The sequence below is a fragment of the Oxyura jamaicensis genome, chromosome 8, assembly GCF_011077185.1.
Source record: "Oxyura jamaicensis isolate SHBP4307 breed ruddy duck chromosome 8, BPBGC_Ojam_1.0, whole genome shotgun sequence".
Lineage (NCBI taxonomy): Eukaryota > Metazoa > Chordata > Aves > Anseriformes > Anatidae > Oxyura > Oxyura jamaicensis.
This window is the reverse complement of record NC_048900.1, coordinates 21,154,408-21,173,654: the sequence shown is the minus strand read 5'-3', so window position 1 is coordinate 21,173,654 and position 19,247 is coordinate 21,154,408. Positions and strand designations below refer to the sequence as shown.

General features: G+C 42.0%; 1 protein-coding gene across 5 annotated transcripts in view; it reads right to left on the bottom strand.

Annotated features, from left to right (window-relative positions):
- Positions 1 to 19,247, bottom strand: part of ST3GAL3 (ST3 beta-galactoside alpha-2,3-sialyltransferase 3) — a 170,386-nt gene that overhangs the window by 134,038 nt on the left and 17,101 nt on the right. For 4 of the 5 annotated variants that reach the window (XM_035333846.1, XM_035333844.1, XM_035333845.1 and 1 more), the window contains one exon: positions 44 to 91. The exons of the other annotated variant lie outside the window; for it this stretch is intronic. In XM_035333846.1, coding sequence (XP_035189737.1) covers positions 44 to 91 — 48 coding nt within the window. The remainder of the gene's footprint in view (positions 1 to 43; positions 92 to 19,247) is intronic. 5 annotated transcript variants of the gene reach the window in all.

The window sequence follows — 19,247 nt, the reverse complement described above, 5'->3', positions numbered from 1 at the left end:
CCTTGTCACGAGGTGGGAGAGAGAGAAGAAGGCAAGGTTGTACCTGAGCCTATTGTATGTCCAACGGAGTCAAAGGAAAGAACGACTGAATCTGTAACACAAGAGTACAAGTTCATTTTCCCCTTTTTCTTAGCACCATCGCTGTAACATTTTCTTGTTATTTTACTTTAATAACTCCTTATGCTCCATTCCACCAAGAAACACAAGAACTTCAACAGCCAAACAACAGGCACCCAGTAAGGCAGAGCACTCGAGAACACAACAAATCATCACCCAACGAAGTAGTTGTAATTTATTAAAAATTATTTCAGTCTATGCCTAAGTAAATAAGTTTGGTTGACCTTGCCAAAACTGAACCATAATATGCTTTTCACTGCTAGACAGCAGAGTTCAGAGTTCTTTCTTATCGTATTTATTATGAACTTTTTGTCCCCATTTAGGCACTTCATTATCAAGACCAGCTCTTCCTGACACTCTGCTTGCTAAGCCAAGTACTTTGTGCTTCTTGCCATTCTCACCGTAAGGCATGTTTTCCACATCTTCATAGTAGCGGCTCTTGCATAGACACATTTCAAGTCATGGACATCCTTCACCTATATGCAACAGGTGTGAAATATCCAAAAAATACAACCTCTACTTGACACCCTTTTATTTTGCCATCTGACGAGCACATCAGCACTGTTAGCCATGGTCACAACAGCAACTGCTGCTCACCAGCTAATTACCAAGACTTTTAGTCACTGTTATGTATGATGGGACAAATTGTGCTTTCTAGTTCCTAGTTTTTAGATAAAAAACTTCAAATTTGGCCATGTAGAAACAAATATTGCTTGCTTGCATCTAGCTTACCACATGATTCAGCCTCCTTTATTGGGCATTCATTTTCCTCATGTACTACTCCACAGCCTAGAACCCATTTGCAAGATTTATCAGTAATGGTTTGATATTCTGCTCCACCAAGTGGAGCTGCCATATGGTACAATGCTCAGTGCTGGTTTTCTTCCAGTTTTATTCTTGCTAGAGATAAAGTAACAATTGTTTTGGTAGTAAGCTACCTGGTTGGCCATCCTTTTTGATCCCAATCCCAAACCGAAGCAGAAAGTCCGTGGAATTCTACTCCACCACCACCAGAGCAAAATCAGGCCCAGAACTTAAAGACAGCTTGCCAGTGTGCAAACACAGGGAAGAACAGACTGCTGTGATAGCACTAATAACTATGAAATGAAAAGCTTTAAACTGGCACAGCAACTAATTGCAGAACTGCCTCTCACCTTCAGCTAAATGAATGGACTGAATTCCTCAGTTTCTCTTCACAATTTAGGCCTTGAGCGTAATCACACCACTTGCAACATCACAGCAGCTGCCTTTGTGCAAGCCGTTAGCGCAAGGCAAAAAACACTATCACGATCAGATTTAGCACTCTGGAAGGAAGTTAAGCTCCCAACAGCATCACCTTGCATTTGGGCAGGTGACAACTATCGACACTGACAGTTATCCCAATTCAGCTGACAGTAATTTGACATAGGACAAACCCCTGGAGTTTTCTATACTGTATTTCATCCTTGTGCTCATTTTCCAAATCTTACAAATTCAATAAAGTGTTCGTTTCCAAAATCAACACAGTAAAACCATTCACCTAAATTGATTTAAAAAAAAAAAAAAAAAAAGTTTTTTAAAAAGGGTCTGTTCTGTCCCAGACCCAACACTGTGGTAGTAACATTAAAAAAAATACGAAAAAAAAGATTACTAGCTTCAAAACCTATTCCAATAAAAATAAAAATCCATCTGGACTTAACAACTGTATTTCCTCTTTTGGGAGTGAAATTCAGACATCTTTATATTATTCTAAATAGCAAGGGGTTTTATTCTTTTTATCTATGTTAAATTCATCTGCCATCAATTAATTCTGAAGTATCTCTGTGGGGCTCTACTTGTAAAAAACTGTTGAGATTTTTATCAACATAAAATATTGCTTTGTAGTTAATGCCAATCTTAAATGCCACTCATTTTTCCCAGTATATTTTGCATTCAACCACTGGGCGTGAAATGTTAGGACCTATCTAAGAACGGCTGAAAAGCGTTGCAAGCCCCATTTTTGGGGGCTGCAATAATTGTATTTATGTTTCAGTTCCTTAACTGAAAACATTAGCATCCTCCCACAAACAAACACGACCAGCAGAGTAAGGATGCGAGCTCCCTTTTCCAATTCTGTCCATGTGACTATTAGTTTCAACACCAGATTCACTGTGAATAGGCTGTATTACAGTCAGCCTCCCCAAACCACAGATCTTTACTAAAACACAGTGTTTATTTCTGGCATTAATGCTTCAGAAAGAAGGGAATAAACGTGGAAAGGGCTGAGAGGATAATCATCATATCACCTTTTCTCCACCCAGATAGCTGTTCGCATGCAATGAAATTAAGTGCTACAGGTGATTTTTGTAATAAACTGATGGAGATTTGATAAGCAGTTGAGCTAAGCCTGATTTATTTGCAAAGACACCGAGTCCTGCTTCTGCAAACACAACAAGAATAGGCTTTTTGCCTCCAGCTTCAAATCTCTTCCAGACATCACTCAGTTCAAAGTCCTCTGGGCTTTCTAGACTTTTTTTTCAGAGGCAAAGTGGTTGCTTGGCCTGCACAGTGCCTTCCCCCAAGCCCCTGAGCCCATTCTGTCTTTCAAAGGCAAATAAAATTTAACAAGACACGATGTAAAACATACCCACTTACACGCGCCCTTGGTCTAGGTGCCAAGAAGTGATCATGTCTGAGGGAGCAGCCTCTGATGTTTCAGCTACCTACTTCCATAAGGCAGCTTAAACGTTTTTTCTTCTACCTTCCCAGCTGAAGAGCAGCCTTCATGCTCAAATCATGAAACCTGACACCCAATAACTTGCCAACATGCACAGCTTAAGGCTGCACACACCATAATGCCAGCCTTTTACATCTGTTTTCACGTTAGCTTCAATCTTTTTTTCGGTAGCTAGAGCAGAAAAAAAAAAGAAAAAACACAAGAAGATACAGCATAAACCAGATGTAATCCTGGATCTGATCCAAACCATCAGAAGAGACAAAGACAGAAGAAATACTTATTTAGAAGGCACTCGGTGCCAGGAATAACAACATCTGAGACCTCGCCAGCCAGACAGCAGAGCTGCTTTGGGTCACCTTGGGTCCAAGCCGCTGTGGGACCTCTATGTTGGGTCACTTCCCACTCACCAGCCAGCTACAGCACCTGAAATCAGCACAAGGTGTAAACCTGCTCCACCACCCCAAGGAAACCAGGGTTGGCCGAGCTACCTGGATTTGCTCCACCACAGCTGTTTCGGGCTGTGGAGTGCCACGCGAGAGCTCATGGTGACAGACCCAATACAGGATCCGCCTGGTTTGGGAACCAGGAGTTCCCAGACAAACTGCAGACAGACCCAGTGCTGCTCTGGGAATGGATTCAAACTCCAGTCTGGGTGTACAGCTGAGCTTGCCTTTGAAGGAACACAACTGGATTTGCACAGTTCTGCCCTGAAGTCAAAAAAATCCTGCAAAACAGAGATGTCTCCACTTACCTGGACCACGTAGTACCTGTGCCATAAGTCACCCAGGTACGAGGGCTGACTGTATTTCTAGGTTAGGGTCTCCCTTCAGAAGTCCCTGACCCCTCAACTCACCTCCTCACATGCTCTTGGGTGTCCTGCAAATCCTTCCCCCTATTTATTTTGTTATCCCTGAGCTTCTGACAGCCTGGATAATGCTACACCACCATCCCTTGTCCTCAAAGAGGAAAGAAATTATTCATCTTGCTGCATACAGCGTCTAGGTCGAGGCATTTCTGGACAGCATACAACTATCTGACCACTGTCCCTTACAGGCTGCTGCACCTTCCACCACTGCAGCCTCCTAACACCTACATCTGCAATGACAGAAAAATAAATGAAGATCTGAGTCTTCATAAAGGAGTGATGATCCTGACCCAACTGTAGAGTTTGTAGGAGGCACAGAAACAGGATCATGCTGGAAAACCTTAAGTTTATACACCTAGAAAGAGCTACAAACACCATAGGATAAACACCCAATATCCTGCCTGGGTACTGCACTCTGCAGAGATGTGTGGAATCAGCTCTTAGAGCCCGATCTTGTGGACTTACTGAACCCACATAAGAGCAAATACACAGACCAACTTCCAGTGCAAACGCTTGTCCTTGCTTCAATTTCATCATTGATGGAAACGCTGCATAGAAAATGAAAATCCACGGTGGCAACAGAGAATGGTGGTGGCAAATATAATCCATGTTTAATAAGGAAACAATCTGTAAGTTTACTTAAGTGGTGTTTCAGAGTTTCAGCAAGGTTCTTTACAGCTTCCCTCTGAGAAGCCACTTTTTTTCCCCTACAAATTCTCCCTGCAAGGATTTGTAGATACTTGTCTCATCCTATTGAGAACCAACAAAGTAGAACCAATAAATTCTTATTCTTTTTTTTCCTCCTTCATATAAAAAAAAAAAAAAAAAAAAAAAGAAAAGACTTTAGCAATAAACAGACTTCCCTGGCAAAAAGAAAAAAAAAAAAAAAAAGATTGCGTGCTGCTTTGGAAGTGGTCCTGAGAAACCACAAACCATTAGTCCCAGAGGAGTTATAAGAGTTTAATAATAAAGGCTTAACACAGCCTCAATATCACATGCCATTACAGTAATACGCTCCACAGAGCTAGCCAAACAGGGAATACAATAATACAGAGCAACATAAGGCTGCAATTTGGCACATCCTCTTACAGAGCTCAGGCTCTGAGGTCTGCATTGATTTCTTGTATGCATGATCACTTAAATTTCCCATTCCATAACCCTGCTTTCCAGATACGCTGATCGACTCCTACAGAACTGCAACCTATATTTAATAACATGTAATGTGATTTTCTGCCTCCAGAGCTTGACCTGAGACCAGATATCCTGCAGAGCTCCACCACCTGCACTGGGGATGGCAATTGCTATAACAACATTAAAGAATAAAATCCTGATTGAGAGTCAGAGTGAAAAGAAAGATGTTAGGTGCTTCTTTTGTAGCACGGAATGAGAAGACTCTCCATTATAAAAACAGGTCTGTCATTCAGCTGCCTCCCTTTTTCAAGAGAGATAGGATCAAATGCCCCGTTAGCCATCAGAATGTGTTTTCTATTTAAGGGCAACTTTCTGTGACACAAACTGCCTATACTTAAGGTGCAAAATTCTTCATAACTTAGAGAAAGAAGAGGACATAATTACAAAAATTATCATCATATTTCAACAAGTCAGAAAATGAAGCTCACAAATGCAGTGCCACTCTCAGAAAAGATACTACTGTGGAGATTCTTTTGGCCAGCTGACCCATCTCAGAGCACCTCCTGCTCAGAAGGAAGAAGTATTTGGAATAAAGTCTTATCATATCTACACAAACTCTAGGCAATTCTTATGTCCAAGGATATGAAGGGAATTAAATCATTTCAGTTCTACTTCCCAGAGATACTGCATAGATAAACACTCTTCCTCGGATTTTGTAAAACACAACTTCATCTTGACAAGAACAAAGATACTGTTTTCAAATTCAGATTAAGTACCAATACAAAAATAAATCCTGTCCAGTGTGCGACTATTAAACAAAAGACCAAATTAAGACACCAAATTAAGTACTTACAAATGTAGAGGCAAAAATAAAAGCCTCGATGTAAAAATGAGAAACTTGTACAATGTTTTTCTTTCTTAAACAGATAACAAGTACATCCTTCTAATTTCCCAAATATAAAAGGAAGCATATTTTGTAAGTTATTTCCTGATTGTTACAACGCTGCCTGCACTTACAAGTTACTTGACAGGTTACCCTTCACTTCCTAATTCTTCGTTTTACTCATTGAAGACAGGTTTAGGAAAGGCCAAGTCACTTATCCAGTCTAGTAATAGATTAGTAGGACAGAATTTATCAAGTATCCTGTTTTGGCAAAAATGTTTTGCCTCCCACCTTATTTATTCTGTTTTACTTAGCATTCTTCTACAGCACAGCCAATTTGGATACTTCTGCACCTTTCTGCAAACACAGCGAGATGGCTCTGTCTTAGGACCACTAGTCAGTACAACATCTCCACTGCCACAGCCTCAGGGATGTTCTGAGCTGCTCAAGTTCTTTATTCAAAGCTCAAGGCAGTAATTACGACACCCCTTGTGCACCACTTGTCACAGCATCAGTGGAGGTGAGAGAACATACACAGGACTGCCCTCACCAGTCATCTCAGCTCTGACATAGGTACTCCGTGAAAAGCAGTAGGTAGCATTCCCATGCCGACACACCACAAGAAATTACAATTGCAAGCATATTGTTTGAGCAGGTATCCTAACACCTACAATGTGTGAGATGAGGAATATCAAGACGAGACACACAGCACAGGCACCACTTTCTCATCACAGCTGTGCACGCTAACAGCAGTAACCGGAGGGGCTGCGAGTTTTGGCAGGCAAACCACACGAGCAGTTTCTGCTCAGCGCTGTCTCCAACTGATAGCAGCCCCGAGTTCGAAGTTCAAACCTATTCCCTTTATAGGAGGGGAAAAGTCACTCAGCAACAGGATGAATCTTCAGCAACAGGAAACATCTGATTGTAAAGAACATTTCCAATGAATTCTGGATTCTGTACTTTAATAAACTGCTGGCCTTGTTTCTATTACACTAAGTTTGGATGCTGGCCCTCTGTGCCACTAGTAAAGAGACAGGGGAATGTGCTCATGCTAAATCCACGTAACATAACCTGTGGGGGAAGATGCACCCTAATTTGAGAATAAAACAATGAAACAATTTAACTAAAATGGAGAAAAGTAATTCTGAGGTAAATATTAATTCACTTATGTAGTTCATCAAGTTGAAAAGCTTCTCTTTTTGTTCTAGCCAGCATCTCTTTAAACACCATCCTCATTTGTGTAACACTAGCTTTTTTAGGCATACAGTACCCAGGTGCTACAGCAGGCCGTGCAGGTTCTCCCTCCGTTTCCATGGCTGACTCAAGGACACCCCCTTCTCATAGACTGATGACTCCATGGCCACGCCTACAGCCAAACCCTCACTCCTTGCTCATCAGATTTGCTCTTTTTGGCTCCCACCTGGCATGGCTGGGCTCCTTGTGCCAGCTGGACATGGAGGGGTCCAGAACCAGGTGTGGGCTCTGCCCTGGGCGCCCCTCCTCAGCTCTCCCCTTCGGCAAACTCACAGCCAACCAAGAGCACAACTGCACTGGGTCCTATTGTGGTAACTCTACAGCCCTGAACAAGTCATTGGATGAAACAGTTTCTCATGTGCTGAAATAAACAGCCTGCTTTTTCTCCAAAGAGCCTCGGAAAAAAGGCTTAAGAGCAAAGAATGAATATAGCTAAGTATCATCGCTTGTCTCAGTAATCTTAGGTGACACCAAGATCTACCGGTTACACTGTGAACTGCAGAGCAATCCTCCATCAGCTCTCAGCATCCTGTCACTTAATCGTGTGCAACTATGGGATAGGTCTTAGGGATATGCTGCCCGAAGGACCTTGTACGATCTCCCTTGTGAGTTTCATGGAGCATCACCAACTGACACGCTTGCTGTGGTGCTCATCATCCCTTTTCCATCAGGACATTTGTAATGAAGTGGCAAATTAAGTAAACAAGAAACAATGCTCATATTCCAAACAGATGTATTTTTCAAACGTTCTGAGCATTCGATTTTCTTTATTCCGCAATGAATGAACCGAATGAAAAGATGTGGCGTCCTGCGCCAGCTGGCAAAGGCTTCAAAAGGATATTACATTGCGATTGTCTTTGGTGGTGCCCAAACAACTGTTTAATAGCAGGAAGTGCTGATATGTTTTGCTTACAATGACAGTGTTTGTTTGGATCCGTGACACAACTTTGCAACGCCACGACCAACACAACCAACCCTGGGCACGAGGATGATGCACTGCTTTGCTCCGAGCACGTGGGATTCGCACCTCCTGGGTACCTGCTGCGTCTGCCTCTCCCAGGGGACTGCCAGCTGCCCCGGCCTCACAGGCTGCTCTTTCCAGATGGGATCAGAGATCCCCCAGATGCAAAGGGAAAGGGGAGACCAACGTGGTGCAGGAGTTCAAAGGGAACATACTCGCCTCCGAGGAACACGACACTAGATGCGGTACAGATCTACTGTAGAAGGTCAGGAAAAGAAGCAAGCCAAACTGCACCAATAAAGCTGCTATCCGAGAGGTTCTTCTCTTGACAGGGAGAAACCGTTTAATGAATCCCAAGCAGTTTCTCAGCATTTTAAGGAACTCAATTATATTTATTGCATCATCCAAAGCCAAGTCTTATATTTTGGTTTCAATTATTACTGTAGCACCAAGAAGTCACTCATACACCCAAATTCCAAAGTGGGACATGCTATAAATTACAAAACAGTAAGACTTCTCTCTTCTAAGCTTAAGAAGCATGTGCAAGGCAGAAAATGGATACTGGCAGCTGGGAAGTACGCAGGAACAAATGTGAAAATGTGGTTCAAGAATACAGCACCAGCTCGGTACAATAACATTCTGTTGAGCATCAGTGGTTGTATCAGACTTTAATCACAGCAATATGAAGCAAAGCTGTATTTTGTTTCTGAGTAAAAATATCACACGGGCTTTTAACCTTAAATCATAGTCCAGTAATTGTACTAATGACGGTGCCTTAAACTTACAGATACTCTCACAGCTTTCACAGAGCTCTGGGAGGCAGCTGCACATTATCTTTGTTTTACATACAAAAAAAATACCTACATGCAATCTATAGCAACTAGGACAACAACTATTTTAATGCTCTGGTCTTGTTTTCATGCCTACTGGAGCCGTTCCACCATTTTTTCCCTTTGTCCTCAGCATAGAAAAAAAAACCTTTTTCTGTGTTGGCGTTTCTGAGCTAGCTCTCAGAAACCTCCCCTTCCTCAAAAGCAATAACCAGTGCTCCAGAAATATAAATACTTCCATCAGGAAACTCACATTCTTGGGTTTGTTTGAAAATGATCTACTACTTCGGATAGTGAGCCAGTGGTCGAAAGCCTCCCAAAACCTTAAAGCATACATCTGGCCCGGCTGCCAAAATAACTGCCAGCAAGTCCATATGGACAGCTTTACCATGACACTTCTCATCTCTCCTGTCTGCTCACAACCCAAACAAACGGCAGGAGGGAGTAAGGTACGAGAGAAGTGCCTGGGCGCAAAACAACTCCTGCACAGAAGTGCTGTATGGGCATCTTCTCTACAAAATGGCAACGTCCTACTTTTGCATTACAAGAACAGACCAGACTACTTATTCACATGGAAGGTGATAATAGAGAAAGAAATGTTGGACTGATTTTTCTCTGTTGCTTTTTTGCCCCCCTAGTTTGGGGACAAAAATACTGTTTTGTTTTTAAACAGGACCACCACAACTGATTCCAAAATCTGAAGAGGCTTCTGGCCCATCAAACCCTAAAACTCATTAAGTTTCCAAAACATGCTCTAAAATCTGCATTTGAGAGGTCCTACAAGGTACATGAGTTTAGAGGTAATTGATATATAGTGAGAGATACCAAGCATGTTTTCTTTCAAAGTCCATGCTTTGAAGAGCAGCTTGTGTGACTCCAGCTTCTCTTTACCTTGCAGCCACAGCAGTTGATCTACACAGGGCATTACCACCACCAAAAGCTGCACGATGTCCTCAACCATACACCGACACATGCATCTGAAATCTAAATGTTCCAGAAGTCATCTATGCATCCTAGAAGGATGCCAAAAAAATGCTATGCTGTTCCTTGAGTATCTGACTATGAAACTCCCATATGCAGATGGGAATAACCCCCCCCCCAACTGTAACTCTGAACAGTGCATATTCAGATTTTCACTTCCTATTACCTTCTTTTACAGAAGTGTTTGATTTGAGGAAATTACTTGCTTCACCAAAATGTCAGAAAAATAACCCTGAGATGGACTGGATACTGCCAGCAGGTTGTTTCCATGTGCTGAAACTGCAGGACAGTGAAGAAGTTATTCAAACAGCAGCAGCACGAGAGGAAGTTCATCATCACATTACCTAGTCCCTGGACGAATATAGCTGGAGATTATCTAAAGAAAAAGTATTCCTCCCATCACACCATGTATAAAAGTACAATGAATCTCTTTAAATTAAGACTTGGCAGCGAAACAATCCAGTGAGAGAACAGATTTGAGGGCACACAGAAGGTCAAATACTAAGAAACATTGGTTCCAGTCTCAGATCAATGGAAATAAACTTCTAAGCACCTAACTAAATTTCACAAGTTTGTGAAACCAAACACCTACTCATACATTTTTCTTCCCATCTCTCTAAAATGAACACTAGAAATGTCAAGGTCCAAATCATCAGATGTGCCACAATTCAGTGTTGTCACTCGAACACCCATGCTAACTTTGCTCTTTAGAGCAGCCACCTAGACTTGGAGGACTTTTGGCACCCCTGGAAGAGCAAACAAACACGAGAAGCAGCAACAAAAACCCGCACCCTGGATCAACAGATGACTTTAATCTACCCATCAACACAAAGGAGCAGCTTGCTTAAGAACAGTAACCAAGCATCCAGCAGTACCAGCATCACTGCAACATCAAGTGGTTTTGACATAGTTAATGTGAAACTGCCAACTCTACTTCATCAAAAGCTGCAACTTCAGGAATTGAGAGCTGCCAGCACCCATTCTTAGAGGAATCCAATTTCCACAAAGAAAACCCATCGGGATCTCAGGAAGACAAGCCCTCCACAGCATTCCACAACAGACCCCATTCCCCATTAGCATTTCCAGCCACCTGCTGATGTACGCTCCCAGCCAGACTTTCATAGACTCTCTGGGATTCACTAATTTTAGAGTTTCACTATTCTTGGATTACTCCACTAGCAGAACTCCTCATAGATGGCAACAGTCATTTTATTAACCTTATCCTAAAACAGCCGCCTCCTCTGCCACAATTGTACTTGACTGGCAAAGTAACAGCTCAACACTGGCAGGTCTGGGATCAAATCAGAAAACAGCCTCTTGGTTTGTGATAAACCAGCTACATTGGCAACTTTTGGCCGTAAGTTTGATTGAAATCGCCTGCACAAAAGAACAGCTGACAGGAAAAGGAGAGCGAGCAGCAAGCAGGGCATCCTACGAACAAGGACTACTGCAGAATCCTAGGGCACCAGGTCACAAAACACAAGGGTCTGATCACTAAGAGAAAACAAACTGTATGTTTCTACATGGCTTAAGCTGGTGGTTTTTAAAGCCTGGGGTTGGAGTGTGGGGGAGAGGGTTCATTTGGTTTTGCGAGGTCTTTAAACTTTAATAAAAGAGCATCCTTCTCAGCCTGAATAACCTTGACATTCTTTCTCAACCCTACTAAAACAAACATGCCCATGAGATCTCCCAAACCAAATCAAGTAATGGCAACACTAGCCATAATAGATGTTATTCAGTGCGATATACAAACCCTCACATTTTGAGGCCAAGGTCTCCATATGGAGAAATGTGAGCCAAAAGCTGGATTTAGGGCCAACTTCAAAATTGCACATATGGAAGGGAACTACAACCACCTTAAGATCCTCACTGCATCCAAGCAGGCAGTTATCACCAGCTCCAGGCCCACAGACATGTGAAAGAAGGAAATGAGATTTATCAGTTACAGCAGCCACTTTCTCACAGCTGGTTTTAATTAAGCTAATTTGGGGGTAGTGACTTATAGCAAGCAGAGCATTCTCAAATCACTTTGCAAGTCTTTTTGCCAGCATTTCACCAGCTGTGCTGACCAATAACACTAACTAGGATGTTGTTCTGCAATTGTCTGAACTACGGCATTTAAGAGTGGGACATGCACCCCTCTGAAATACCACCCGATAGTGCCACTGTTTACAGTAACAGGGTATGGGGAGAAGATGCAGAACATGAAGAATGGTACTAGATGAACTCCACCAAGAAAACCACTCTGAAAAGGCAGCTGGATCCCTTGCCAGAATCCCATTATGCCTTGGACATACCTATGCTACGTGAAACTTATTAATGAACATATGGATATAGAACAGATTTTGGAACTGTAGGAACACAACCACCTATATAATTCCTAGGCTAATTGTGCAGTCAACTCCTCTAGACCAGTTTTTATTTTTTGGATATATACAGGATAGCTTTACCATGAAGAAATGCTTTGGGTTACACCGTGATCTCACACAAGCCAGGGCATAGTTAGACAGTGCAAATTTAAGCTGCATTTCCAGGCATGCCTAAGGAGATGGCAATGGATTTAGCAAGGAAGTCATTTAAATGACATCTATCTAGATGAAAGTTTTTCTAGGAAAACTCTGCATGCAGCAATCAGAATCAGAGAGACTAATGGCATCAGTACTAGCACAGGCACATAAGACCAAGAGACAGAACAGATCTATCAGTAAATATAACTTAAGAACACACCAAAAGAAAATACAGTCTTTTGAAAACACATTTACTCAGAGCTGTACTGTCTAGTTCACACGAGGTATGCATTTCAGATACAAAAAAAAATCTTTCATTGAGATGAAAGTGTGCAACCTAGCCAGCTCACCACAAATGCAGCCTGAGGCATTAACGCTACTGATGCTCAAGCCAGGGAAGTCACAGAACCAAGCTCTATGTCACAAGCAAGGCAAAGAAAACAAGGCATATAGCAGGATCATAACCTTGAGCTCCAGGAAAGCAGAGTTCAGCCTGCTCAGGGACCTGCTTCAAAGAACGCCATAGGATATGGGCTTGGAGAGAAGAGAGGTGGTGCAGGAGAGCTGGCTGATTTTGAAGGAGCAACTCCTTCAAGCTCAAGAATGGCCCAGCCCAGCAGCATGCAGGGAATTGAGCAAAGGCAGCAGGAGTCCTGCATGGACAAACAAGGAGCCCCTGTCAAAATGCAAACATAAAAAGAAAGCATGCAGAAGGTAGGGGCAGAGCCAAGCAAGCTGGGAAGAAAACATACACTGTGCTACCATGCAGGGACAGGCTTAGGAAAGCCAAAGCCTACCTAGAGTTGAATCTGGCGAGGGACAAAAAAAAGGGCAAGAAAAAGGGTTTCTATTGGTAAATTAGTAGCAAAAGGAAGACTGGGGAAAATATGGGCCTGCTGCTGAACTGGGCAGACGACCTGCTGGCAATAAAATAAAATAATATGCTGGAGAAATGGGCAGACAGAAGTCTCATGATATTCAGCAAAGGGAAACGTGAAGTCCTGCTCCTGAAGAGGAATAACCCTGTGCACCCACACCAGCCGAGTGCCAACCCGCTGGAAGTCAGTTTTGCAGAGAAGGACCCAGGAGTCCTGGTGGACAAGCAGTGGAAGGAAGGCGAGGCAGCATCGCGCCCTTGTGGAAAGGCAAGAGGGGGGATCCTGCTGGGGATCCCCCTCTGCAAGAGGCACGGGGACACGCTGGAGTGTGTCCAGCGCACTAAGGTGATTAAGGGATTGGAGCATCTGCCATGGGACAGGCTGAGAGTGCTGGGGTTGTTCGGCCTTGAGCAGAGGAGGATCAGGAGAATCTTAGTAGTGTGTATAAATACCCGATGGGAGGGAGTAAAGGTGGCAGAGACAGGCTCTTCTCAGAGGTGCCCAGTGAAAGGACAGGAGGCATGGGAACAAATTAAAAACAGGAAATTCTATTTAAATGTAACTAAAAAGTCATTGCACTGTGAGGATGAAGATAATTTCCAGAGGTGACTTCTAGCCTCAACTATCTTATGATTCAGTGAAACACCCTTGTTCTAAATCAGCATTATCTCGTGGTTTTAGTGCAAGTACTTCCAGCCACGTTACACTGATTTAGAACAAATTAAATGCAGAAGAGTCCAGCTAACTGCAAGAAAGACAAACCTTCCAGTCTGCCAATGGCATGATGCTGTGCAAAAACTCTTAATCAGCCTCAAAGTGAGAGCTGAGGCCTACAAGGAGCACAGGATAAACCCAGTGACTGTAAGGTTAGGGTTCACCTACAAAGAATTTCCCTTCCAACATAATGAAATGCATTGTTACAGCTACTATTTGAGCCCAGGAGCGAAAATCCAAGAATGATCCTGTTGAGGTCACAACTATTACCCATAATAAGCCGTTCTTTACCACGGGCTCTCCAGAGGAGCAGCCAGCTTAGCAGCATGCAGGCCGCAAACAACCATAGTTACTTCACCGGACCCAGGCAGTTTCTCTGCACTTGTTCAATATATTCAGTGTCAGTGACATCTCCTACAGCGACAACCTCCTCCATGGAATTTGGAATTTCAGAAATGTAAAAAACTTGATGTGTAAAGCAGCATTTCTTGACAGCACAACAAGAAATACACCCATACTTGGATTTCCAACAGCGTAAATATGTTACGGTACAGCTGGAATAGGGCAGTGACCAACCTGAAGACATTTTGCTCTCACCAGTATTACCAATTCCAACCTAAAATTAACACTAACCTCAAGGTGTACTTACACAGTACTTTGTCAACAAAGCAATAAAAAGGCAATTTTCACACCGTGTGGCCCAGCACACCACAGCAGCTCTCCACTGCCACATCTGTGCCAAGACAACTGCTCTCAGGGTAGAGGTTGTAAATTGGATCACTGAAAAAGTATGAGTCAAACACCAAGAATATCCCAGAAAAAGGCAAGTACACAGTTACTTACAGCAGGTTAGCCACCAAAATCAACATACCATGTAACTAAAACCCCAGAAACTTAGTTTTGGAAAGCTCAGGTCCTTTCCACAGAACTCAAATAATCTTTGGCAAAGCAGTAACATTCCTTAAAAGCGGGTCTTAAATAACTGCACACCTGTCGACATTCAAATAAAACAACTCCATGGTGAACAGAGGCCAGAGACTATGTAAGAATGTGGTAAATAAAACAGAAAAGGAATGATTGTTAAGGCTATTCAACAAGAGATGGAATAATAGCAGCTTTGTCCACAAATCATTGTTCTTTTTTTAATTTCATCTCCAGAAGAACAACTCTGCGCAAACCTGTCCAGCATAATGAGAGCCTCAATCTAGAGCAAAGAACAAAATCTTTACATGGTACGTAAGGAAAAGAAAGCTGTATAAGAAAACACATCTTTGAAACACTTTCTGTGGCAGCAAAAATGACGAGAAAACATTCATGCTGACCTAACAAAATTAACAGATTGTCACAAAATTACTTACTAAATTCATTAATAGATGGGGTGAAGATGGTCTTGATTGACCCAAAGATGACTAATAACATGCCAAGTGTTCCAATGACCAATATACCAGAAGCAGAAATATCCAAGCTCCATGCTCACACATCAACATTTGAAAAAACTCATTTTGTATCTTACAACAACAGTACCCTCTACTGTTACAGAGCAGAATAGCAAATGATGAAGCTCAGCCCTGACCATCATGGACACCCAGCGCAGGAACAGCTACCGAGAACATCTACATAGCTTTATCAGCTATCTAGTTTCCTGTCAAGATCTTCCACATTTGTTGGTTTCTTCACACAAGAGTCAGGTTTGGGGTTGGTTATGATGTACTGCTCTTTTTTTCCCCTCAATACCTTTTTCTGTGATTGGAAAAAAAATATATTTGCTTTATATATACATAAAAACTATCTTCTAAAGAAGACCAGAGACAGTCAACACCACAGCAACATCTTCTGGATCATTTCTGTGAAGCCAAAAGTAGCTTTCCAAGGGGCTTTTAGGTTTCAAAATTAGTGCATCATCCAACAGCCACACATCATAGAGAAGTCCAAACACTCAGGTTCTTCAAAAAGCAAGTTGATGACTACATCCCTTCTGCAAATGGCCCTAGGGGTAACAACACATGCAGACTCCTCTACTTCTGATACCTTATGACCACGTCCTAGCCCCATGCTGGAAGAGGGGTGCAGCATTACATTGCAGATTCAGCACAGCAAGAGAAGAAATGAGGGGATAGGCAGACAGTCCCTGAGCTTCAGCTTGGGATAAAGTTTCCAAACCCATTCACTGAAGACTATTTTGAGTGCGTATTCAACACAAGCCATGGACTTGAGGAGACACAGCCCTCACAATGCTGAGCTGATGATCTTTAGCAGCAGAGAAATTCAGAAAGTGGAAGCACATACAGCCCTTCTCAGGTCATGTGGAAAGCAAGGGGAAGTAGGAAAAGCACCGACTGTATGAGCATTAGAGGGCAAAAAACCTCCCAAGCCTGATTTGAAGCACAGGCATTCCATGCAACACCTGTACGAACAGGCAGCAAGAAGAGACACATAAGAGCATGGAACATTTAAACAAGCTTATGAGGTTAGTCAATGTCCCAGAATGAACTGTGGATACATACATTTCAGTGTGATCCAGAACTACACATCATCTGCCTTCAGAAATATTAAAATCCTTCTGTACAGAGATGAAGTTCTCTCCCTGTTGAGGGCAGATTTGATTCACATAGAATCACCAAATATTTCATCTGCAGTTCGCTTTTGGAGTTTTGCTTAGGATCAACTTAAAGATTTTTAGTTTAAAATTTTCCCTTTTAACTTTTTAATCTTGAACTTCCATTATTCACAAAGAACTCTCAAAGTGAGCAACATCAGAACAGAATCCCTTACCTTGTGAGTGATTAATCAATACCATGAAAAATCAACACTTTGAAGCATCTACCATTGACCAGATCTGGGCACCTGAAAAGGATTCTGCCATTCCTCAGAGGCAATCAATCAGGTATCTTAATCCTACCCTAGACGGTTAAAATTATATATCAAAAATCTACTCTCTGAATTCATCCAGGCTGAAAAGCACCTATTTGTCTCCTGTTTAGAATGTCTGATAAATAGCAACTGTAACCCATGGGCATGGAGGTTAGCTTTTCCTCCCTCTCAAATGGTTTCTCGTCTTTCCACTGGAGCAGACCCAGAACCACAGCTTTATACATTCCAGGGCAACAGCAACAAGACAGCCACATATACGGCAAGTATACAAAGACCTGAATCTTGGCAAGGGGTCATGGCACCCTTCCTGTGGGCTACAGTGGTGTTATGAGTTACAGTGAATGGCAAGCTGATCTGAATCAACACCGCAATACTGAGACCCTAATGTCTTTGCACTGAACAGTACGAACAAGAATATAACCACAACCTACATTTCCTACTCCATTCATACAAAGCCTCAAAAAAGTAAAATAATTATAGCAGTTTGGAGTACCACACTCCAAGAAACACATGGACAAATTGCAGGGTCTAGAAAAGAGCAGTAAGAATGATCAGCGTCTAGAAAAATTAAGAAAACAAGACTGAAAAGAAGACTATCAGCTATCCTAAAACACATAAACACATGTTGAGAAGGGGAGGAGGGTATTCACAAAAGCTCACCATTGACTTGATTGCAATCAAAATGATTTAGGGCAGACATGAGGAAGAATCTGTCTACAGGGAAGAATAATTAAGCACTGGGATAGATTGTCCAAGTTTCCATCATTAGGTTTTATAGAGTACTTCTGACATATTCTGGCATAAAATTATGCTAAAAATATTGTTTTTAAAGTCCTGGAGAAAGACCTCCTGCAGTTCTTTCCAAGGCTATTTTCTACAATTTCCTATAAAGGAAAATATTTTGAGTGGCCATTGTTAGAAAAAAAACACAACACACACAGCTTCTAAAACGAGTAGCAATATTTAAGATAAGATAATCAAGAAAATAAATATTACTAACGGCAGTATATTATTCTACAGATAAAAAAACCACCGGACAATCAGTTTACAAATTGAATATTTACTCAAGTACCTTAGAAAGTAACTAAACTGTAATACAAGAGGAAACTGCCTCGCAGTTCCAGCTCTCACTCTTGGTTGTTTCTTAATGCCAGTGAAGGAGCTGGGCTAAAAGGCAGAGCCCAGAAAACAAAAACGCCAGCTACTGGCACTGAAATACACAACAAATATTAAAATAACTGAAGTTTTATCAGTTAAAAATGAATTCTATTTTCTAATTGAATGCATTACCTACAGATTGGCTGTCCAAGACCACTATTCTCATTTTCAACATCAGGGCAGGGATAAGATATACCTCATAGCAGAAACCATATATGTGTATTTTTTAATTCAGCCCAAGTCTCAAGTCTCATCACAGCAACTTAACTTCATTCTCATTAGTACAATTGCCCAGCATTCATCCATCTAGAAATGTGAGGCATTTTAAAGCCTGCCCTTCAAGAGAATCCAAAAGCGTTTGCCTTGCTGCAGAAACATGAGGGAAGAGAGAAAATAAAAGCAATGGACTTGCTCCTGCCTTCAAGACGAGATTTCTGATTTACGTGAGCCTGCACGAGATCATAATCCTGGCTTGGAGAACAGCATCCAACATGCAACTGCACAGGATTTATATGCCATGTGATAGCACAACCACATTTCCCTTAACATTTTACGAGACCCAACAGCCATTCCAGAGACAAGGCTTCACACTGTACAGGATGTAAGAAGGGAACCACCCAGTAATCAGTGCAACATGCAGCCTTCTGGAAACATTCGTTCCAATAGCTCCCACTAGACAAGGACAAAGGAAATACTACAGATATATCCATTTTTAATTAAAATGCTTTGTAAGGTGTACACTGGCACATGCTAGGAGGAACAGATAAAAGTTATTTTAAGAGAAGAAGGCTTGAGGAATATACTCAGTTATCTCTTCTTTCAGTTAGAGTTGAGATTATGTTGTTTGTCACTGACCATTAACTTCTGTGCCTTGGAAACCTCACCGTTAAAGGACAACAAATAGCTTATGTGAAAAAAAAGAGACAACCACTACTGCTGGTGTGGTCGCTGCAAGACAAGGCAGTTACGAGCAACTGGATGAAAGGACTCAGAAGGTAGATGAAGTGGCAACGTGCCAGACTATGGACAACACACATCCTGTTGCACAGCTGAGGGAATGCTCTAAGTAGACTGCAGGGGTTTAAAATCAATGAAGAAATTCATGGGAGAGATTTAAAGAGCTTAGTGTGGATCCCTGACTAAAAAAAAAAAAAAAAAAAAAAAGCAAGACTACCTCAAAAATAGCTTGGAAAATAACATCTGCACTGTATGGGAAACCGCAGAACTAGACAGTCTTGAAGAAAGAAGTCCAGAAAGTTGAAAGATGACAGAATAATCAATACAAATGCTCACAAGTATTAGAAACAAATACAGGTACACAAGGGCAGCAAGAAGGGTGCTAATCCTTTTGGATGCAACATGCTGCCGTCACCCATCTCCCCAAAACAGGTTGCAAACCCAA